General features: G+C 41.1%; 1 protein-coding gene across 1 annotated transcript in view; it reads left to right on the top strand.

The window, feature by feature from the left end:
* Nucleotides 1-24,508, top strand: part of si:dkey-103j14.5 (isoaspartyl peptidase/L-asparaginase) — a 227,905-nt gene that overhangs the window by 60,020 nt on the left and 143,377 nt on the right. The window contains exon 4 of the mRNA XM_028820750.2: nt 14,296-14,459. Within this exon, the coding sequence (XP_028676583.2) occupies nt 14,296-14,459 (164 nt within the window). The remainder of the gene's footprint in view (nt 1-14,295; nt 14,460-24,508) is intronic.

Raw genomic sequence — 24,508 nt, 5'->3', positions numbered from 1 at the left:
GGCATGAAATCGTTCGTTTTCTCAGCCAGCTAACTTGTCTGCTTTTTTATTTTGGCCTCCCGTCCGTGTAGGAAACCATCCTCCTTCTCGTCAGGAATGCCTATTCTCCTTTTACACTATCTATCTATCTATCTATCTATCTATCTATCTATCTATCTATCTATCTATCTATCTATCTATCTATCTATCTATCTATCTATCTATGTATCTATCTATCTATCTATCTATCTATCTATCTATCTATCTATCTAATCCTGCCAACTACTCTATCCTATCTATCTATCTATCTATCTATCTATCTATCTATCTATCTATCTATCTATCTATCTATCTATCTATCTATCTATCTAATCCTGCCAACTACGCTATCTATCTATCTATCTATCTATCTATCTATCTATCTATCTATCTATCTATCTATCTATCTATCTATCTATCTATCTATCTAATCCTGCCAACTACGGTATCTATCTATCTATCTATCTATCTATCTATCTATCTATCTATCTATCTATCTATCTATCTATCTATCTATCTATCTATCTATCTATCTATCTATCTATCTAATCCTGCCAACTACGCTATCTATCTATCTATCTATCTATCTATCTATCTATCTATCTATCTATCTATCTATCTATCTATCTATCTATCTATCTATCTATCTATAAAAATAATAATTCTTTACATTTATATAGCACTTTTATCATAGCTCTTCATATGGACAGTGGGGAGAATGGGGTAGGGGGGGGGGCTGTTAAAGCCCACTAAGGCATTCTGTGTGTGATTGTTGTACAAAATTAAATTGTTGTGAATGTAACTCAAGTATGTATAATATGTATATAAAAGCAATTAGGCTCACCAAACACAGCAACTTATTGATTATTGATTTATCTCCCCTGGCTACATTAGCAAAATCCCCAGTGGAGTATAAAGCCTTTTAATAATGAGCATGAAAAATAAACTTCTGCTCAGTTGCCCATTCTCCAAGATTCATAAAAAAAAATAAGTTCCCAGCACCAGCGGCAAAAGAAAAGAGATTAGACACTGTTTGATTACGGTAGGTAGAAATGCTTGTGATCCCCAAGCTGAGCTAATGGCTAGTTATTAATTAATCAACAATAACTCACAAATTAAACACAAAGAAACAATTAAGTATCACAAGAAAGAGCGTTTAACAGAAAGCCAATTATCTAAAAAGTGATGTCCTGAGGGAGCAATAATCATTTTGCTTCAGATGTAGCCGAAGTCGCTCTTTAAACGTGTTGTGAAATATGTTCTGATGCTGTACATCTGTATATTTGTAAAGTTTGCCTTCGGAAGCTGAGGTTTTTTTTTATCCACTTCATAAAAATACACAAGTTGTCATGGAAGTTCTTGCCTCAGCTCAGATTATTAAACACTAGCTGGCCCCCACGGCTCTGCCCACATAGTAGTGAAACAGGACAAACTTTAAAAATCAGTAAACAAACGGGCATTGCTAGCTAAGCGGAGGCAAAGTACACTCCAAAACGCAGACGTAGACTGACTCGAACGGAGGCTGCCACATGAGTGAGGAGGGCATTGCTCGGCTGTCCACTCCTGACATCACGCCCCCCCACCCCCCACTTGATGCGATGAGAGAAGTCGCAAAATCAACCGGAATGTTCAAGCAAATTATAGAAAAAAATCCAATCTAAATCCGTTAAGTAGCTCTCTCGCTCGCTAGATAAGTGGAGGTAAGGAACACCCTGTGTGAGTGAGTGAGTGAGGAGGGTCCCACCTCCCCCTCCCCTCAGCCGCTTGCATGTCTCTTGGATTTATGCAAATAAATCGGTACCGCAAGCAAGCTATGATACTTAGCGAGATGAGAGAATCTGCTAAATCAACTGGAATGTTCAAGCAAATTCTAGAAAAAGAATTCTAGAAAAAATCCATTAAGTAGTTCCCTCGTGAAAAACAGACAGATAGACATTGGATTTTACATATATAGAGATTATTGGTACAAATCAAAATTAGAATTCACTAATGTGTACTCGAAATCTCCAAGGTTGCTTTATTTCGTCCTGTTTGCACAAGAAAACATGACATGTGCCTTCTTAGTTGCATCTAATACAACACAGAAAGAAATGAAACAAAACAAATTGAGACATGACAGGTTAAGGTAAGGCAGTTTGAGAATGCATATTTACGCAAAAATTGTTACAGGATACATATGAAACCTTAATCATTTTCTCTGATATTCCTTATTAAAAAGTTGTATGGCACTAGGAAGAAGGGACTTTCTGGAGCGATTTGTGTGGGTTTTCCAAGTGACTATCCTTCCTGATTTACTGAAGTTAAGTTATACATATAATGGATGTTTGTCTTTTCTTATGTTATTGTTTTTATTAAAATCAAATAACATTCCTTACAAATTACTCAAATTTTACAAAAAAAAAAAAGGTTTGAAACAAATCAACCCTCACCCCTGAGAAAGAGAGCTAGGCCAGCAGTGTAAAACTTTATGCAAGTAAAAATAAGTAAATAGATAAATTAATAAATGAATAAAGATAAATGGAGCAAAAGAGAGGAGAGAACCTGCTTCCTCAATTTAAATGCTTATTCTAAAATGTTAGATAGATAGATAGATAATGCACTATATAACAATACAATACAATTTATTTTTTTTGTATAGCCCAAAATCACACAAGAAGTGCCGCAATGGGCTTTAACAGGCCCTGCCTCTTGACAGCCCCCCAGCCTTGACTCTCTAAGAAGACAAGAAAAAACTCCCTCAAAAACCCTTGTAGGGAAAAAATGGAAGAAACCTTGGGAAAGGCAGTTCAAAGAGAGACCCCTTTCCAGGTAGGTTGGGCGTGGGTGTGCGTCAAAAAGAAGGGGGTCAATACAATATAGTACAATACACAGAACAGAACAAATCCTCAATACAGTATAAAAATAAAAATTTTAGAAGTACGGAGTAGAATTTCACAGTAGATGATATCACATAATATGATTTGGATTTGGATAACAGATAGATAGATAGATAGATAGATAGATAGATAGATAGATAGATAGATAGATACTTTATTAATCCCCAAGGGGAAATTGACATACTCCTGCAGCTGCATATTGATAAAAACAGTATTACCATATTTACTCGTGTACCACACGCCCTCATGTAAGACATGCACCCTAATTTTTACAAAGAAAATCACGAAAAAAATTTGCCCCGTGTACGATGCGCGTTGTGATTGTATAGGAAGAGTTTAGGGAACGTTTTCCGCGAAATGCCCTTCTGTTTTTGTTGCGTGACAAAAGAGCGAGTGAGAGAGAGAGAGAGCCCAAGCAGAAGAAGTAAACATTACAGAAAAAAATTTCCTTGTGTATGATGCGCACCTGATTTTCTAATACAAATTTTTGGGAAAAAATGTGCATGTGGTACATGGGTAAATACGGTAATTAAAGAGTGATAAAAACAGTGCAAGTTAAAAAGTGCAAGGTGGAGAGTGTGAGGCAGGTATATCAGTCAATAACCTTGTATTGTGTTAACGTTCCCCCAAAGGTGGAACTGAAGAGTCGCATAGTGTGGGGGAGGAACAATCTCCTCAGTCTGTCAGTGGAGCAGGACGGTGACAGCAGTCTGTCACTGAAGCTACTCCTCTGTCTGGAGATGATCCTGTTCAGTGGATGCAGTGGATTCTCCATGATTGACAGGAGTCTGCTTAGCGCCCATCACTCTGCCACAGATGTCAAACCGTCCAGCTCCATGCCTACAATAGAGCCTGCCTTCCTCACTAGTTTGTCCAGGCGTGAGGCATCCTTCTTCTTTATGCTGCTTCCCCAGTGTAGAAGAGGGCGCTCGCCACAACCGTCTGATAGAACATCTGCAGCATCTTATTGCAGATGTTGAAGGACGCCAGCCTTCTAAGGAAGCATAGTCGGCTCTGTCCTCTCTTGCACAGAGCATCAGTATTGGCAGTCCAGTCCAGTTTATCATCCAGCTGCACTCCCAGGTATTTATAGGTCTGCACCCTCTGCACACAGTCACCTCTGATAATCACGGGGTCCGTGAGGGGCCTGGGTCTCCTAAAATCCACCAAGTTTTTTTTTAAATGTTATTGATTAGATCCTGCCAGCTTTTGAAAAAGTTTTGCGCAGATCCTTTTAAGTGGGAATGTGATTTTTTCCAGTTTCAAATAGTTTATAACATCAGTTACTGACTGACTTAGAATAGGAGAGTTAGGATTCTTCCAGTTGAGTCGAGATAAGTCTACGTGCCAATAGTGTAGTAAAGGCCATTATAATTTGTTTGTCCTTCTCCACTTTAAACCCCTCTGTGAGCCCACCCAAACACAGCTGTTAGTGGATTGGGAAGGATTGGGACACCAAGGCTGTCTGAAAGGCATTTAAAGATTTTGGTCCAGAATGATGTTAACTTGGTGCAGGCCCAAAACATGTGGCCCAGTGAGGTTGGAACTCGATTGCAACATTCACAGGTTGGATGTTGCCTGGGAAATATCTTGGACAATTTTAAATGAGACAGATGTGCTCGATATATAATTTTGAGTTGAATAATTCTAGGCTTTGCGCATATGGAGCTCGAGTGAATTCTCTGCATTGCTGCCTTCCACTCCTTTTCCGAGATGTTGAGTGAGAGATCCTTTTCCAAATGTACTCTTGGATCTTTGAAAGGGAGGGACTTTAAAAAGGTTTTATATATTACGGAGATGCTGTCTGAGTCCTCAAGACTGATCAATATTTTTTCAGGCGTAGAGGTAGGTGGGACATGAGGAAAATTGGGCGAGTTCTGTTTAACAAAGTTTCTAATTTGAAGGGATGTCTGTCTTGATTATATTGCTGCAGGATACAAGGACAACACAATACAAAAAAATAAAATATAAAATGAGAAAATTTGATGCCGCATACAAGGACAGTACAAAAAAAATAAAGACATAAAGTAGGATTACAAAGTCCAAGGGGTCCAGTCTGCAGGTATCCATAGACACTGAGTAGACATTCAGCCCTGATTAGTATCTATCTATCTATCTATCTATCTATCTATCTATCTATCTATCTATCTATCTATCTATCTATCTATCTATCTATCTATCTATCTATCTATCTATCTATCTGTCTATCTGTCTATCTGTCTATCTATCTATCTAGTCAGAGTAACTGCTTTGTTTAGGTGACGTGTGTTTGTTTGACCTTTCACTGCATGACGGTGTTTGCCGGAGTGAAGTCTCTGATGCCCTGAGTGAGTCAGATCAGTGATGATCTCTGCGGCACTCGCTACTATAGGACTTGAACGTGTGGTAAGTTACAGACTACAGTCTTCTCACGGGTTCTGATGATGTGCTACAGATTGGCCTTAGCCTGAACAGAGGCAGCCACCAATGGCTTATTTTGTCTTTGGAAATGTATTGTTACAGCTTAAGACTTCACGTTAGCAATACTGAATGGATAAATTTGTTGGCAAATCTTCTGTCATGCAGAAAATTATGATGACTTTCAAGAGGATTGAATACAGTACTTTTGCATGCCACTGTAGCTGTACCACCATATCAGATGTTCCACCTCTTGTCTGCATATGAACTCATCATTGTTTGAAATGAGGCCTATTAGTGTGATGTCATCTGCAAATTTAAGACGTTTGACAGACAAATCTCCAGAGGTCCAGTCATTTGTCTAAAGTGAGAGGGGTAGTGGAGTTGGGACATATCCCAACGGCCCACCAGTACTAAGGGTTAATTGGTCAGATAGCTCTGTGTGTGTGTGTGTGTGTTTGTGTGTGTGTGTGTCCAACCACACACACTGTTTTCTATCTGGAAGAAAGTCTGTAATCCAATGGCAGATTGATCTGGGCGGGGAAAACTGGGTGAGCTCCGGGATGATTGTATTGCACATAGGGCAGAAGTCCACAAAGAATGGACTCATTTAATTGTAGCCTTATGGCCAGGTTAGCTGTTCAATTGTAATGCTGCTTGGATTTACATGGAAAGAAATCTTCATTGTTTGCTGCTGATAGAGGCTGACACTTATCTGCTTACAGTGCCGGCGTTCTTTGAGTCTGTTAAATGCAGAACACAATTAAACAAGATTAAAGCAGGCCGAGACATTACGCTATCCGTACGCACCCTTGTTAATACGGTACGCCCGTCCAAGGTGAAGAAAATTCACAAAGGCAAGTTGATAGAATAGAAACAAGAGTTGATAAATATTACATTGAAAAAAGCTGCTGGGGAATTGCACTTTGGTAAATTGAAGACCTCTCTTTTTATTAGTTCTGCCGTGATCTATCTGGGGAAGTTGGGAAGTGAGGAAATTCACACTGCAGTTATAGATTTAACCGCAGAAGTGACTCAGAGGTTATGGATTGTGTTACCATACATAGGAGGCAGGCTGAACTGATCCGCGACTCCACTTGTGGGCTCGTTGGCGAGCTTAAAGGGGCCATGAGGCTACATAAGAGTGCTAAGACGATGAATCCTGGCATTATGTGGTCACTTCATAAAACAAATGCTGCCTTCTACAAAGTGTTCAAAGTGTGTTCTGAACCAAATAAAAAGAAATTATATACAGTACGTTCAGAAAGTATTCAGACCCCTTCACTTTCTGCACACTTTATTGTGTTGCAGATTTCGTTTTAAAGAGGTACATTTGCCATTATTGCCCATCAGTCTACACACAATAGTCCATGACGACACAGGTTTTCAGAAACGTTTGCGAATTTATTAAAATTCGAAAGCTAAAATCTTTCATTTATCAAAGTAGCCAAACCCTTAATTCAGTACTTTTCAGAAGCCCCTTTGGAAGTAATTCCAGCTTCAGGTTTTCGTGGGTGCATCAATACCAGCTTTGCACGCCTGGATTTGGTCAGTTGATTCCATTCTTCCTGGCAAACTCCTTTATATTTAATGGGGCATCCGTAAACTGCCATCTTCTCTCTGTCTCTGTCTCTCCTCATATATTCTGTGGGGCTTTGCCTGAGCCACTCCAGAACACTCAGAGTCTTGTATAGGAGTCACACCAGCGTTGTCTTGGCTGTATTCTTCAGGTCATTGTGTAACAATCGCTGGATACAGGACGTGATTACTACACTTCACCATCCAAGAGGGATAGACGATATTTGAAGGATAAAATAGCATTAAAATATTCGGTCCTCTGCCCCTCTTCTCCCCTATACACATCCCCCCCCCCCCCCCCCCCCCCCATCCCAATACTTAGCAAAATTCAGAAGGAAGTTGCACTAGTTAAGTATATTATAATCCAATTAATACATTTACATGCCCCATGACTGAGTGCTCATTTGTGATCCCTTCTCCCCAGATGCCCTACCCAGCCTCCCTTATCCCAGCGGCCAAATCTTAATCCCCGGTGTGAAACAGACATAAAGAAAAAAGTTCTCATAAAAAAGAAAGATTTAACGTAGTCCATAACACGGCGAAGAAACCTGCAGTACAGTTCTTACTGTATGATGGAGTGGAAAAAAACAGTCCTCAGGTGAAAACGGCTTCCCGGCTGGCTATCCCGAAGAAACTTAGACACTAGCCTGACTCACCAAATGGGGGCACCCTGAGAACCTCAACCCCTGGCCTCTTCTCTGGGATTCGTCACACACTGTTTCAACTTCGGGGTGGCTAACCACAAATAGCAGACGTCCCTGGGTGAACTCTGATCATGAAGTATTCTTGTATTCTTTTTTTTTCCTCTTCTTCGATCCGCCATTCCCCTTAAAAAGAAAAGTTTCCCGCTGAAACATCCTTTCCCAGCTTAGTTGTTATAGCAATATGACGCCGGCAACTGGCGAGGTCCTCCCAGCACTTGGTCGTCCACAAAAGTGCCTGAAGAGATATTCCTTAGAAACCCTCCCAACCACATTATGCAGTGACGGCCAGTCCAGAAGGCCAACCCGCCTGACGTGTTATGTAGCCTTGCTACAATTGTCATGACAAAACTGTCTCACAAGCCCCTTCCAGATCAGGTTTTCTTTGAGGACCTCTCTGTATTTGGCTGCATTCACCTTTCCCTCAATTCTGAATGGTCTCCCTGTTCCCTGCGTGCCAATAGCACGATCCACCACCACCGTCCTTCAGCTTGGGGATGGTATTAGGGAGGTGATGAGCACTGCCTGATATTCACTATGTATAGTGCTTGGATTTCTGCCCAAAGGGTTCAATTTTTGACTCATCAGACTAGAGAATCTTTTTCCTCATGATCTCAGAGTCCTTAAAATGCTGCTTGGCAAACTCTGAGCAGGCTGTCATATTGCCCTTGTGTGACGGACGCTTCCTCTTCCAGTTTTGGGACTCTCTTGAACCCAACACCGTCAATAGTCATGACCGAGTTGAGCTATGCAGTGAGAACACCAAACAAAGCAAGAGTTCAATGTTTTTATTAAAACAATTCCTAAACAGTGTCCAAATAAATAGTGCAGTGCTTCCTCAATAAATAAATAATCAGTAAAACAGTGAAAAACCTGGGAATTAAAAACAAGGCTAAAAACAAGAATAAAAACCAGCAGTCACTGCGTCCAACGAGCCGAGCACAACTCCTTTCTCCTTATAATCCCCCCTTGCAGTCACACTTCTCTTTGTATATGGGGATGTGGCACAGGTGTGGCGATTAGCAGCTCCCGGCATCAATGACGGACACGATCGACATTGACATCGACCAGTGACATCTTAGTTCTGATATTAATTGTAGTTTTAGTTTTATTTTGCAGAGAATCTGGATTAAATTAAAGTGAAGTTATGAGAAAGCCATGTTAAAGTAATGTGTTTTTAGCAGTGTTTTAAAGTGGTCCCCGTATCAGCCTGGCGAATTCCTATTGGCAGGCTGTTCCAGATTTTAGGTGCATAACAGCAGAAGGCCGCCCGCCTCACCACTTCTTTTAAGTTTAACTCTTGGAATTCTAAGCAGACACTCATTTGAAGATCTAATGTTACGATTTGGAATATAAGATGTCAGACATTCCGATACAGTCGACCCTTGATATACGACCGGCCTGACATGCGAACAACTTGCTTTACGACCAAAATTTTGGTTTTGAATTACGACCAAATGCGGTCACGTGTATCTGCTTGTGCGATTGTAAACAAATAGCCGAGAGCGTTTGTAAGCATCAGTCGAAGTCCAGATACATGTGTTTGTGGACGTAATTTCGGTTAGTGCAGTGATTTATTTAATTTATTTCGATAATTGCTAAGGAAGGAAGCGAAGGTAACGAAGGTAATGAAAGCGATCACAATCGAAACGAAGAAGGAAATTGTGTGGTAATATGTGAGTGGCGTTCGTGTGACCGATCTCGCTAATATGTACAGCATGTCGAAATCCACCATCTCGACAATTTTACAAAGAAAAGATTTGTATAAGGAAACTCCTTCCAAACAATAACCACCTTCCATTTCAATCTCCTCCTCCTTCCTTCCTGCAAGCCAAAGATATCAACTTAAATGGTGAGTACAGTATGAAATTGTTGTTTCTGGTAGGCTAGGCACTTTTTATAACTTTTTGGTTAGTACATTAGAAAAATTATTGGTGTTTTTGGTCAATTATGCACATTATACAACCCTTTTCTATTAAAAAAAAGTTAAGTGTTGCTGTGGTAGGCTCGGAACACATTAAGGGCATTTCCATTATTTCTTATGGGAAAAATAGTCTTGACTTACAACCAACTTGAGTTAAACCAGCCCTCGGGAACGAATTGAGGTCGTAAGTCAAGGGTCCTCTGTATATAAGATGGAGCGAGATTATTTAAGGCTTTATAAACCATAAGCAGTATTTTAAAGTCAATTCTGAATGACACAGGTAACCAGTGTAGTGACATCAAAACTGTAGAGATGTGCTCGGATTTTCTTTTCCTAGTTAGGATTCTAGCAGCTGCATTCTGCACTCGTTGTGATCGATTTGATGTCTTTTTTGGGTAGTCCTGAGAGGAGTGCGTTACAGTAATCTGAACAGAAGAGTTTGCATTAAAAATACTGAATGGATAAATACCTGTATGTGTACAAGTCTTTTGTAATCCAGAAAATTAGGGTGACTTTCAAGGGATTTGAATACTTTTGCATGCCACTGTATCTCAAAATCACTTCCTGTAAAATGTCCCATTCTTTTAATGGGACTTTGTGTTTAATGTAACATATCTTGAAATGCATTTCATATCTTCTCTCTATATATAATATCCTAAGTCTAAAAGTGCTACGATTTTGTGCAATGATTTTAGGTGACGTTTTTATGTCACGTTTTAAATCGGGCTTATTTTAAAGCCTACATATATATGTTTGGTATCATTCTTTTCAGAATTTATTGGAATTGAATGTGATGTTGTTAGATTTTCAGATTCTTACTCTGTTTTAAAATTATAAACTAAAAAATATCAAGAACTCACATCCCGCGAGACGAGACTTTGTGCCAAGAGATTTAACAATGCCTGGGGCCGGAAATAAAAGACAAAGAGTAGGACAGCTGCTGTAAAGGCTTTTAAATGTTTGAAGCGCTGGGCGAGATGCAGATAACGTGGCACGGCAGCAGCAGTAAGCCAGCAGCTGATCGAGCAGAAATGAGGTAAAACAAACTATATTTGTTTCCCATTGTGTCAATGTTTGAAAGGGGGTTTTGGAGGAGCGACTGCATCTTCTTGGCGTGCGTTCAGCCCCCCTCTTCACAACATGAGCGGCAGAGACGCAAAGTGGCTGGGGCGTAGCGCAGGCCTGGGGGGTTGGCGAGCGAAGCAAGCAAGGGGTGATGCCCCCTAGTAGAGTTAAAAAAAAACTAAAAAAAAAACTGCAGAAATGTTTTGAACGTCCCCCGTATATGCCAAAGAAAGCTTTAAACAGTGTGTCAACCTAGACTGAATGCATTCAGAAGTGCCCTCCATAATGTTTGGGACATTGACAGTAAGGTCAGATGACTATGTGAGGAACACCTTAAATGTGTCCTCTGAGCAGCAGACCCTCTTGGGGTTTATAACCTGCGGTAAGGTCAAGGACGGCTTATCTAGATGTCGATCCTGGAAGATAAAGCACAGAGTGTAAATAACAGCACGCACAACACTGATGAAAAACCTGATATGAAGGTGTCAGGATACAGTACTGTATCATTTTGTTTCAGCTAGGCTCATCAGCGGTCTGTGAGGATGCTGTTTCAGATTGGTAACACCGGTGTTGTTTGATGGAGGTTTTCTTTTTTTTTTATGTAGAAGCCTTGGAGAAAAGTCATAGCGCTTTGACATCAAGGAAAAATGAAAAAATACAGGAGCACAAATTCAAATTTTAAACCTCAAGGCGGGCAGACTTCTCTGGGCATGAAAACACAGTGAATTCAGAATGTATTCAAACCGCTTCTCTTTCTGCATGCTTTATTGTGTTGTAAATTTCATTTTAATCTTGTTGCGGAAGTAACAAATGGGATCTTCTCTACTAATTCCCTTTATCAATTTAAACACTTCAGTCATATCACAAATTAATTTCTGTTTCCTTAAGCTGGAAAGGTTCATCTCCTTCAGTCTGTTCTCATAGCTCATACCTCTCAGTCACGGATTCAGCCTCGTCTCTGGACTTTCTCTAGCACTTTTATGTCTTTTTTGTAATATGGAGACCAAAACTACTGTATAGACAGTACTCCAGGTAAAGCCTTACTACTGTGTTATTTAACATAAGCATTTTGAGTTGTATTCTACACATCAAGGCGCCTTCAGTTAGCCATCTTGATCATTTCTGTGTACTGTCTGGAGATGTTGATAGTGATGCGTACATATGACTCCCCAGCCCTTCTCATAACGGGTAATGTCAAGCTTCAAACCTCCCTTTGTGTATTCAAATCTAGCATTTTTACTTCAGAGAGGCGCAGAAGTTGCACTGCTGCCTCATAGTAAGAAGACCAGGGGGTTTGTGTCCCAGGTCCTCGCTGCGCAGAGTCTGCATGTTCTCTCCTTGTCTGTGTGTGTGTTTCCTCTGGGTGTTCTGGTTTCCTTCCACTATCCAAAGGCAAACAGGTTTGGTGGGTTGGTGTGGTGTAGCGGGTCCACAAATGGCCAGTTTCAAATAATCCAAATAGCCATGTCAGTCTCGGTGGGTGCGGGAGTTTATGAGGTAATTGGAGCGAGTCGCGCCTGCATGTGAGGATGCGATCATTCTCATTTGCTTCATCGGCTTCCTGTGGTGCGTGATTAAGACACTGCACCCACGGAGTTGTATAAGTACAGGCCAACACAGGGGGAAAAGGGAGAAGAAAGAAAGAAAGAAAGATGGTGAAAAAGCGAGGAAAAGATGACTAAAGGGCAGTCTCGAGAGGATGATCTGGCCACCTAGAAGAGAACAGTAGCATGAGCTGGGGCTCCACGAAGGAGTGCAGGATTTGACGCTCATGTGGTTGGTTCGTCCCTCTGAATAATGACACGGAGTCGGGCGAGCATGGGGCGACTGCGGGAGCACGAAGGAAGACGGGAGGTGAGCTCACCTCGGATGGTCTGGTTGCGCGGTTAGAAGGCAGCCAATATGGGGGTTGGAGGTTGACTATTCACTAACGCTCCTGTGCCAAGCATGTGCGGCTCGATCTTTTCTTTAATAATTCCTTCCATTAATTCACCTGTGATGCACATTAAGCTTACTGGCCTGTATTTACTTGGGTCAGCAATGAGATAATATTGGGTAGTATCCAGTCTTTGGGAATTTTTAGAATTATGGATTTCTACTATGGCCAGTGTGCAACAACCCAAAAATAGCCACACAGACACAAGTCCCAGGTGCAAATGTAAGGTTTATTATTATAAATTAACTTACAAAAGGCTCCTTTTAATAAATATCAACATAAATCCAAATTCTTTTCTCTCTCTTCCTCTCTTGCTTCTCCTCTACTGCTCTTAGGCGAGCTTTGTCCGTCCTCCACACCCAACTCTGATTCGCCTGGATGAGGTCAAATGGCTCCTTTTATCTTAGACCCATTAGTACAGGGTGGCGCAGGGAAACGGAAAATTTTCAATTGACGTTCAATGCACAAATGAACACAATACAAAATACATTTAATGATGAAATGTATTGTACAGGATTTACAATACAGGATGCTTGATGGTAGGTATGGTGTTTGCAGAATCATTGGCAGTCCCTTCCATCCGCCAAAGAGAGAAACGCCTTTGTGTTGAGGCGAAAAAGTTCAATTTTGGTCTCATCAGACCCAAGTACATGACTCCAAAATACAGGACTCTTGTCAAAATGTCTGTTAGCGAATTCTAATCGAGCTTTTAGATGACATTTTTTTAGTAGTGGCTTTTTTTCTGGCAACTCTGCCATACAGTCCTTTCGATATTTTAGTCTTGTGCTCATCCATTCCAGATGCAGGTCACTGAGAGTCACCTTAGGATTTGCTCTTACTTCTCTGACTAGTTTTCTTGACATTCTCTTTGTTATTTTAACAGGGTGGCCTGTCCTAGGCTGCTTCACTGTGCTTTCAGTTGTCTTCCACTTCACTATGATGGCATTCACAGTGGACACACTGAGGCTAAGGAGCTTGGCAATCGTCTTGGCACCATTGCCATCTTTTAAACTTCTTAATCAAGTCATTAGAAAGTTCCTTTGTCTTCATTTTTGTCAGTTTTTGAGGTTTCACCAAATAATCCACTTGTACCGATTTCTCAGTTGTATGTTCCTAAGAACTGGCCTAAAAAATCAATAATAGACCAGTCAACACGCTAGAGGATGAATTGCTTGATTGTTTACACCTGTGTTCATTACCCTTATTGCATTGTTAACAATCATAAAGTCTCCAAGCTATTAGGGCTCGAAAACTTAGTCAACAGCAGATTTCACTGATGTGCTCTTTATTGTTTGATTTTCAGAATTTTTTAGTGAAAATTTCTTGTCCAAGAGGCCCTCATTTATATGTAACCGTATGAAACTAAAGTAAAAAGGTATTACAGGAAATTTAAACTTTGTCAAGGCGGTCGAATACTTTTTCAACCCACTGTATTTACAACTGCATACCAGGGATACTCCACACGACCTGCCGTTTTGGAGCTGCTCTGACCCAGTCGTCCAACCATCACAGTTTGGCCTTTGTCAAAATTGCTCAAATCCACACGCTTGCCTATTTGTTCTGCCTCCAACACATCACCTTCAAGAACTGAGCATTCACTAGCTGCCTAATATATGCCACCCATGGACATGTGCCAATGTAACGAGATAATCAACGGTATTCACTTCACCAGGCATTTTTAGAACAGCTCATCCAGTGCAGAGGGTAATAAACTTGTTCTTTTTTTGTTTTGTTTTGTTTCTGTAAATCTACCCAGTGGTTTCACCTCTCCACATTTCTGGTCTTTCCACCTGCTTACAGACAGAACATGTCATGCTCACGGGGACAGGCGCCGACCAATTTGCAGACTGTCAAGGCTTTCCCAGAGTTGACACAAACGAGCTGATATCTGAAAAGGAGAGGCGCAATTGGGAGCATCGGAAGAGATACGGCGAAGGTGTACAAGAACAGTTCAATTCCCAGTGGTAAGTCGAGCGAGGAGGGGTGCTAACGTCACTCCATTCTCAAGACTATTTTTATCATTTTATGGTATAGTCACATTCATTTGTGGAGGTGTCTGTTAAGGGATTTTTCTTGTTCTTATGGAGACTGTCTTTGCTCTTGTTTTGCTTTTCCTTTTTTGAATTCTTTGTTAATGTTAATAAACTCTTTATTATTATATTGCATTATATCATTGTAATGGTAATTCTGAGCTCAGGGGTTTATGGTTCCCCTTTCCCTTTTTGAGTTTATAGATTCTGGCTCCTTTTGTTGTGCAGGTGTATCTTTGACACCTAAGTTTTATTTTTTGGAAAGTTTTGGAGTGATGCCTCTTTTGAGGCTCTTACTTTCAATCAAGAGGAGCCAGTTGAGGCGGTGTGGGTATGTAGTTAGTTAAGATGCTTCCTGGGCACCTCCGGTGGAAAGTGTACCACACATGGCCCACTAGGAGATGATAGAAATAACACACTAGTAAGACCCACTGGAGAGATTACATCTATTGACTGGCCTGGAAAAATCTTGGAATTCCACCAAGAGAAGCTGTAGTTAAGCTGTTGGAGATACGGAGGCCTGGCTTAGTCCAGCTTGGTATGCTGCTACTTTCGAGCATCACCAGGAGAAGCAGAATGAAAAGAACATTAGAACAATCTGGACGGGAACAGGCCATTCAGCCCAGCAAAGCTCGCCAGTCCTCTCCACTTATTTCTTCCAAAAAAACATCAAGTCGAGTTTTGAAAGTCCCTAAAGTCTTCCTGTCCAACACACTACTTGGTCGCTTATTCCAAGTGTCTATCGTGCTTTATGTGAAGATAAACTTCCTAATGTTTGTGTGAAATTTACCCTTCACAAGTTTCCAACTGTATCCCCGCGTTCTTGATGAACTCATTTTAAAGTCACCATCTCGATCCTCGGGGACTAATTCCCTTCATAATTTTAAACACCTCAGTCAGGTCTTCTCTTAATCTCTTTTTGCTTAAACTGTATAGGCTCAGCTCTTTTAATCTTTCCTAATAATTCATCCCCTGTAGACCTGTAATCAGCCTTGTTGCTCTTCTCTGGAACTTTTCTAGTGCTGTTATGTCCTTTTTGTAGTCTGGAGACCCAAACTGCATGCAGTACTCCAGATGAGGCCTCACCAGTGTGTTATAAAGGTTGAGCAGAACCTCCTGTGACTTGTACTCCACACATCAAGGCGTTATATAACCTGACATTCTGTTAGCCTTCATAATGGCTTCTGAACACTGTCTGGAAATCGAGAGCTTAGAGTCCACTATGACTCCTAAATCCTTGTCATAAGGTGGACTCTCGATTTTCCGACTGCCCATTGTGTATTCAAACCACACATTTTTACTTCCTAAAGAATCATGGAAATGATAAGATACAGTGGGTTCTGAAAATATTCAGACCCTTCCACTTTCTTCTTACTTTGTTATGTCGCAGCCTTGTGCTAAAATCATTTCAATACATTGTTTCCCTCATCAAACAAAACTCAATACCCCAGAATGACAAATCAATAATGGGCTTTAAGACATGTTTTACAAATTTGTTAAAGGTAAAAAAAAAAAAAAACCTGCAATATCACCATGACAGAAGTATCCAGACCTTTTTCTTTGACAATTTGGTTTGGGTGTATCGCATTCTGTTGCTCGTCACTGAGATGTTTCTACAGCATATTTGGAGTTCCTCCTGTAGTCAGTTCAATCAGTTGGACCAAATAGGAAAGACACACACCTGTCTAGAAAAGGCCCAACAGTTGAGAAATAACAAGGCAATGCAGTAAAAAAGGAATTGACCACAGAACTCCGAGACAGGATGGTGTCAAAGCTACAGAAAATTCATGGAGCACTGAAGATTTCCAAGAGCACAGTCACCTCCACAATCTTTAAAAGGAATAAGTTTGAAACAACCACCACTCCTCCTCCTAGAGTTGGCCTCCTGGCCAAACTGAGCACCTGAACTTTTCAAAATGAGTTCATTTGTACCTGTCTGCTGTTCCGGTTACAGAGCGTTTTGATTATACAATTCAGACAATGTTAGTTTTACCTTATGAGCTTTGGGTTGTTGTAGATGGCCAGGGTCCTTGCCCGGCCGAGATACCTCTTCTGTGGAAGGACTGGGGGAACAAGTGTGAACGGAGCATTACCTTCCCCAGTACGCTAGATGGCAGTCCCCCTGGGTGGCAGCGGTGCCTTGAATTCCCACAGAGCTTCATGGGAGATGGAGGTGGATACAGCCCTGTTGGGATCTGGGGGCACTGTAGCTGTTCCAGAGCCCGTGTGGGCGGTTTTTCCACCACACCCGGTAGCGGGGCAACGAGTACCTGAAGCAGTTCTGGGTGCCTTATATAAGGTGTCAGCAGACATTAGTCGGTGAGCCACAGTCAGGAGGAGGGAGACGAAGCTTGACAAGGAAGAGTGGAGGAGAATAAGATAGAGAAGAAAAAGGATTGAGTATTGTGTGTTCTGCTTGAGACTGTGTTGTGCCTGTGGGAAACGAGGATGGTGTTTCCCACGAGGTGAAGAAAAATAAAAAACTTGTGTTTTTATACGTGTGCCTCCTGCGTCTGTCTGTGTCGGGTTGAGTGGCCGCTACGCCCTCTAGAGTTGCCACAGGGCAAAGAGTGTATTCCCTAAAATAAAAACGCACATATTAAATATTATGAGTCAAATTTTGCATATTGTCCATCCAACCATTTTCTGCAACTTATTCAGGTCGGTGTTGTGGGGTGCAGCAGGCCCACCACCTCCTTCTACTCCTCTGAGATATTCCCGGGCCAGCAAGGTGTTATATTATCTCTACAGTGTGTCCTGGGTCTTCCAAGAAGGCCTCTCCACCAGGTTGGACATGCCTGAAACATCTCCCCAGAGAGATGTCCAGGAGGCACTCTAAATCAGATGCCTCAACCACCTTAATTGGCTCCGTTTGATGTGGAGGAGCAGGCAGCTCTTCTTTGAGCTCCTGATCTCCAAGGCTGAGAGCCCAGACACTCTGCAAAGAAAGGTCATTTCTGCTGATTGTATCTGCACTCTAGTTCTTTCGGTCACTACCCGAAGCTCGTGACCATACGTGAAGGCAGGAACGTAGCTCAACCAGTAAATCAAGAGCTTTGCTTTTCGGCTCAGCTGTCTCTTCACCATGACTAACCCCGATATCCACATGACTACAGATGCCGCTCTGATTCCCTCCTCATTCTTCCCTCATTCATGAACAAGACTCCCAAGATATTTGAGTCAGCACCTCATTATCACCCTGAATAGGACCCTCCATCTTTTTTCTGGCTGAGGACCATGACTTCAGACCAGGAGGTGCTGATCCTCATCCCGGCTGCTTCACACACAGCTACAAATCCACCCCAGTGTGTGTCTAAGGTCGCGGCCCGATGAAGCCAGCAGGACCACATCATCCGTAAACATCAGAGATGTGATCCTGAGGTCTTCGAACCAGACAACCTCTGTCCATTGGCAAATTTTTTATCAGCATTACAAGCAGTGTTGCACCATTTTGACCACCCACCACATTTTGTTTTATTTCTTTGTAGAATTTGCAAGCAACAAAGTGTTCGGGTGCCAGCCAGGATGTCCCCCTTTAATCGGTTGGAAAATAAAGTAAACTGGCACTCGATGGTGCAGTAATAAGCATAATTAGGGTATTACAGTACTGTTCTCGTGAGAAGTAGGGAGCTCCATCCTCTCTAGCATCCTGATCCAAGTGAGATGCCAACATTCTGGAGCGTCTCCCATGTAGAGCGGCTTTGCCGGAAGGGGCGTGGTCAGTTACCATCAGGGGGCTGAGGAAAAGAAAAGAGCCAAGCCTGTTAGTAGTAGCACCCTCTCTTGTTCCGGACAGGTATTACAACCCTTGGATGGGTCCTTGAGGTGTCCCTCATGACGTTGCTTATTGACCGTTTGTTGTACGCAGGTAAATGAATAGTAATTTCAAGCTGATGGGCCCAAAACATGTGAACGTTTTGATATAATGTGCCTCTGCTCACTCACTCACACTGCAAACATTTCTTGTTTTCTCCTTGTATTCAGTAATGGAGGCGTAGTCACCTTTGATTTCTTCTCTGCATTTTTCATATGATGGTTTATGCAAAGAGAAATGTGCTTTGATAAGAGTGCAATAGACTGCGGTATAACACAATTATGTTGAGCAGAGTAACTGGAGTGTAAATCAATAGTAGCTGGCATTAAAGATTTTACTGAATCACTGTGATGACAGGCTGTTCAAAATACTTTGGCTGATTAATTCTGTCATGGCAGAAAATTAGTTGAAGCACTCTGTCAGATTACATTGTTGTGATTATTTGCATTACATTTTTGTTACAAATGAGTACATTGATTATTTCAATTTTGTAGTGCTTTATCTCCTGAGTGGGCTTGCAATGATTCGCTTCTAGAGAACGGGCAGGTTCTGCTAGCCTCCAGTGAGCAAATCAGCCATAGGCAGAAGGAAATTCTGGGGCTCCAGCAGACCCCCCATTTAACGTGTGATAAACAAAGCAAGAGAAACACCGAGGATGTCATTGGTGATATACTGTATTCATTGGCTCTTATAACCAGCCAGATCTGTCCTGGCCAGAAGCTACGTTCCAAATAAACTCTGACTTCCTGTATGGCAGCTGATTAAGAAGGGGAGAAAGCCAGTGACGTCCGAGTGGCAGGTGGAGTCATGTAGTCTTCGATGGTGGTCCTCTCCACTCGAAAGTAAACAGAAACCTTGTCGCATCAACCAGAGATCAACCAGTAAATCAAGAGCTTTACCTTTAGGGCCAGCTGTCTCTTCACCATGATCAGGGCTGTCTTAACTCATGGGCACACTGGGCAGTTGCCCGGGAGCCACACGAGCACAGGGGTCCCATGCTAATCTATGTATATTGTGACTTTCTGAGTGGTTGTGTAGGTAGGGGGCCGCAGTGCACTGCTTTGCCCGGGGCCTATAATGCTGTTAAGCCTAAAGGGTAACCCACTACCCACGCCAGCAGAGGTATTAAATATAATTATGACAAGAAGTGATTATCTATCTATCTATCTATCTATCTATCTATCTATCTATCTATCTATCTATCTATCTATCTATCTATCTATCTATCTATCTATCTATCTATCTATCTATCTATCTATCTATCTATCTATCATCTGTCTGTCTAAGTGTATGTGAGCTGTTTGGACCACTAACTAATGCGGTTGCATTTTAACTGCAGAATGGCTTGTTAATTAGAGTAGAGGCTGTGGATTATAATGGATAATGTCAGTATCTGGTGAAGACCTTCTGTGTCTTGACACTTACCAACTACAATGCTGTATGATTGTCTAATTATGATTAATGAAAGGGTTTCCCACTTCCTATTTTGACCATCTAAGTTTGTTCATCTTGTATGATCACCATCGGACGTGTAATTAGAAGACTTCCAGAAACAGGAGGAATGATGGGTAATCAATAATTCAATTACTGGGTGAAGTCAACTGGTTTGATCAGGCAGATAGAGTTACATGGAGTGAAAAATAAAGGATAATAGTTGTCATTGAGAACCAAACTATGTCTGCATCAATCTCAAGCAAAGGTTGTTGATGGACAGCCACAAAAAAAGACTGGTAAGAAACTGGGAGTAGAAGACAAAATATATTTACAGGGAGCTGCTGCTGCTCCTGTTTGTTGATTACATATTTTTCCCCAGTCTGCACATTAGGTTCTCATTTGCATTTACATGTTGAACATCAATCCTGCCGGCAATGCAGATGAGAATAAAATTAAAATGAGCCGAGGGGGATACAAATGCACAGATACGCAAAGGGAGTCAGTGACTTTTGGTTGTCTTAGAAGAGCATCGAGCCTGCAGTCGTACTGAAGTAATCACTTATGCATAGACCCCCTACTTAATTCATGGCGGTGTTCAGAGATTCCTGGTCGTGACCAAGCACCGTGGCTCCTGTTTTATGTTTTACCTAAATTATTCATAGTAGAACAATTGCCTTTGTTTTTAGGAAGTTGTGTATTTGTTTTAACCATTTCTCCTTATTTTCTTCAAAAGGTGGGATGGCGGAGCAGAGGTTAGTGCTGCTGCCTCTCGGATCTTGTGTCTTGTGTGTCTACATGAGGTTCTTCTCTGAGTGCTCTAGTTTTCCTCTTATGTCCCAAAAGGCGTGCAGGTTTGGTCGATCTGTTCCTCCAAACTGAGTTTGTGGGTGGGTGCCCTTTAATGGACTGGCACCTGATCAGTCTGATGTTGCTTACAGGATAGACCCAGGCCTCCAACAGCCCAGAACTGGAGTAGGCCTGGTGTAATGTCTGATCAGTTCAATAATGCTGACTGAAGCAGGGTGTATTTTGGTTAACTGACATGCAAATATTCTTATGAGGCATGAGCCGATGCACTTAATCTATGTATATATATATATATATATATAAAAGTCAATGTGTGTGTGTATGTATGTATGTTCCAGTATCACTTCCGAATGGCTGGAGCGATTTTCATGAAACCTAATGGAGCTTGAGAGGTGCTGCAAAGAGGAATGGGCGAAACTGGCCAAGGATAGGTGTGCCAAGCTTGTGGCATCATATTCAAAAAGACTTGAGGCTGGAATTGCTGCCAGAGGTGCATCGACAAAGTATTGAGCAAAGGCTGTGAATACTTATGTACATGGGATTTCTCAGTGTTTTTATTTTTAATAAATTTGCAAAAATCTCAAGTAAACTTTTTTCATGTTGTCATTATGGGGTGTTGTGTGTAGAATTCTGAGGAAAAAAATGAATTTAATCCATTTTGGAATAAGGCTGTAACATAACAAAATGTGGAAAAAGTGATGCGCTGGGAATACTTTCCAGTTGCACTGTACAAAAGTTGTAACGCAAGTACACAGACTATCGATTCAGTCTCTATAAGTCAATCAGAATTTCCTGTCCCTTTGAGTTGAATTTAACAACATATATGATGCATGTTTGCTTTTTTATTTTTGACATTTAAATAAAAGCTGCTCCTGAGAAAATGTAGATAAATAGCTCTGCAGTTTAAACAAATATGAATAGAGACAGCTCTGCCTGTTTAAAATGATAAAGCAAAAGGAGACCCACTGTTGACTGATATTTACTTAGAGCTTCAAATTACTTGCTGACTGGGAAAAGGTGACAGTAGATGGCCCAAAAGCACACAAATGTGATTTTTCTACTCCAATGTACCATAGAAAACAAGTAAGAAAATGCCTGGATGATGTAAAATTCATGTGCGTTTGTAGATTTGGTTAGCTGGTGTGAAAGCTGGAGCAGTTTTATAATTTCTAGTCATTTCATCAAAGAGTTTGTTAGCACAGTTTTCTTTATGACACATTTTTGTAACAGTGAGTCGCATTCATCAGTAATAATACAGTAATAATAAAATTAACCACTTGCGTTAATCATGTACGTAAGATCGGTTTCAGCACCATTGAAACTGCTTTCATAGACAAACAGATTGAAGCTCCAGTGGCTCTGGGCTAATTGAAGTTCACGTTTCTTAAATATAAAAATTTTCCAAGAAGTTCCTGATGGACATTTAAACTCTGTGCTAAAGTCTCAAGCTAAACTTTAACTCAAGCTAAGTAAGATCATTGTGGCGCTTGGTCAACAGTTTAAAGCATCAGTAAAATATGGAACCATTACGATCATCAGAAACCGCAGCCATGAGTTTGTTTTTTGTGTGACAGAAATACTGAGTGCACGTTTAGTCACCCAGCCATCTCTCATAACTTTCTACATACGTTGAGCTGCTTTATTTTCAGCTTTTTTGGACACGAATATCACGTCACCTACCCCTAAAAATTTGAAAGAGCAGGACAAGTGAGCTGCTGTGACCGAGGTTCACATAAGACGAGTGCAAGATGAGGTGGACAGTAACATAGGATGAGACCTACCACGTCATTCTAGAACAGTAAGGGGCAATGATGGAAAAATAAAAATAATAGCATTGCTTCTGTATTAAATAAATCAAGAATATCATTAATAGTAAATTGAAATATACATCTAATGATGTACCTTCCTTACATGGTAACACTTGGTCATCTAACCCTGTCTGCATCAGACCACATCCCATCCCATGTCCTGCATGGCTTTCACTGTTTTGCCACCAAGAGTGGCTATCAAAGGAGTAGAATAAAAAAAAAAATTAAAGAAATATATACAAGTAGAGGTAACCACTCTCAGGGTCAAACTGAAACAGTAAACAAATTCATAGTTGAAGTCGCACCAGATGTTTCTCTGCTTAAAACAGGTGACTTTGGAAAATTGCCACTGCTTTTAAATGGGAGAGTTTGAAATGTTAAAAAACATGCTTCAGGTATTTCAATGGAAACTGAAAAACCCCAACAAATTTCCTTAAAGAATATGTGTGCCGAAATTTCAACAGAATCACTCCACTGGGAGTTCAGCTGCTTCATCTGTACAGACGGAGAGACATGGCTATTGTGGTGTATTATAAGGGGCAGGCACCTAAAAAGGCTTCTCAAGAAATGATGTCTTCCCACTCTCCGCAAACTCTGGTGATTATGGTATAATCATTACTAATATATGTTCTGGTGTGCGTTCAAACCATAGTGTGTGTGTGTGTGTGTGTGTCTATCTGCATACATGTTTGTGCATTTAAATAGTTTCTGTACAAAGCTCTATCTAACAATATCTATTATATAGTGCCTTTCATGATATTTTATCTATCTATCTATCTATCTATCTATCTATCTATCTATCTATCTATCTATCTATCTATCTATCTATCTATCTATCTATCTATCTATCTATCTATCTATCTATCTATCTATCTATCTATCTATCTATCTATCTATCTATCTATCTATCTATCTATCTATCTACAGTGCATCCGGAAAGTATTCACAGCACATCACTTTTTCACTGCTTCACTGTAGGGATGGTATTGGCCTGGTGATGAGCGGTGGCTTGCTTTCTTCCAAACGTGACGCATGGCATTCACACCAAAGAGTTTAATCTTTGTCTTATCAGACCAGAGAATTTTCTTTCTCATGGTCTGAGAGTCCTTCAGGTGCCTTTTGGCAAACTCCAGGCGGGCTGCCATGTGCCTTTTACTAAGGAGTGGCTTCTGTCTGGCCATACAGGCCTGATTGGTGGATTTCTGCAGAGATGGTTGTCATTCTGGAAGGTTCTCCTCTCTCCACAGAGGACCTCTGGAGCTCTGACAGAGTGACCATCGGGTTCTTGGTCACCTCCCTGACTAAGGTCCTTCTCTCCTGATCGCTCAGTTTAGATGGCCGGCCAGCTCTAGGAAGAGTCCTGTTGGTTTCAAACTTCTCCCACTTACGGATGATGGAGGCCACTGTGCTCATTGGGACCTTCAAAGCAGCAGAAATTGTTCTGTAACCTTTCCCAGATTTGTGCCTCGAGACAATCCTGTCTCGGAGGTCTACAGACAATTCCTTTGACTTATTGCTTGGTTTGTGCTCTGACATGAACGGTCAACTGTGGGACCTTCTATAGACAGGTGTGTGCCTTTCCAAATCTTGTCCAGTCAACTGAATTTACCACAGGTTGACTCCAATGAAGCTGCAGAAACATCTCAAGGATGATCAGGGGAAACAGGAGGCACCTGAGCTCAATTTTGAGCTTCATGGCAAAGGCTGTGAATACTTATGTACATGCGCTTTCTCAATGTTTTTATTTTTAATAAATTTGCAAAAATCTCAAGTAAATTTTCTTTCATGTTGTCATTATGGGGTGTTGTGTGTAGAATTCTGAGGAAAAAAATGAATTTAATCCATTTTGGAATAAGGCTGTAACATAACAAAATGTGGAAAAAGTGATGTGCTGTGAATACTTTCCGGATACACTCCTATCTATCTATCTATCTAGCTATCTATCTATCTGTCTATCTATCTATCTATCTATCTATCTATCTATCTATCTATCTATCTATCTATCTATCTATCTATCTATCTATCTAGACCCCTTCACTTTTTTCACATTTTATTAAGTTGCAGCCTTGTACTAAAATAATTTCAATTCATGTTTCCCCTGCCCAACATCAAGCAACTCT

Source organism: Erpetoichthys calabaricus, chromosome 15, assembly GCF_900747795.2.
Source record: "Erpetoichthys calabaricus chromosome 15, fErpCal1.3, whole genome shotgun sequence".
Classification (NCBI taxonomy): Eukaryota; Metazoa; Chordata; class Cladistia; order Polypteriformes; family Polypteridae; genus Erpetoichthys; species Erpetoichthys calabaricus.
The sequence above is the reverse complement of the archived record's forward strand: the minus strand, read 5'-3'. Positions and strand labels throughout refer to the sequence as shown.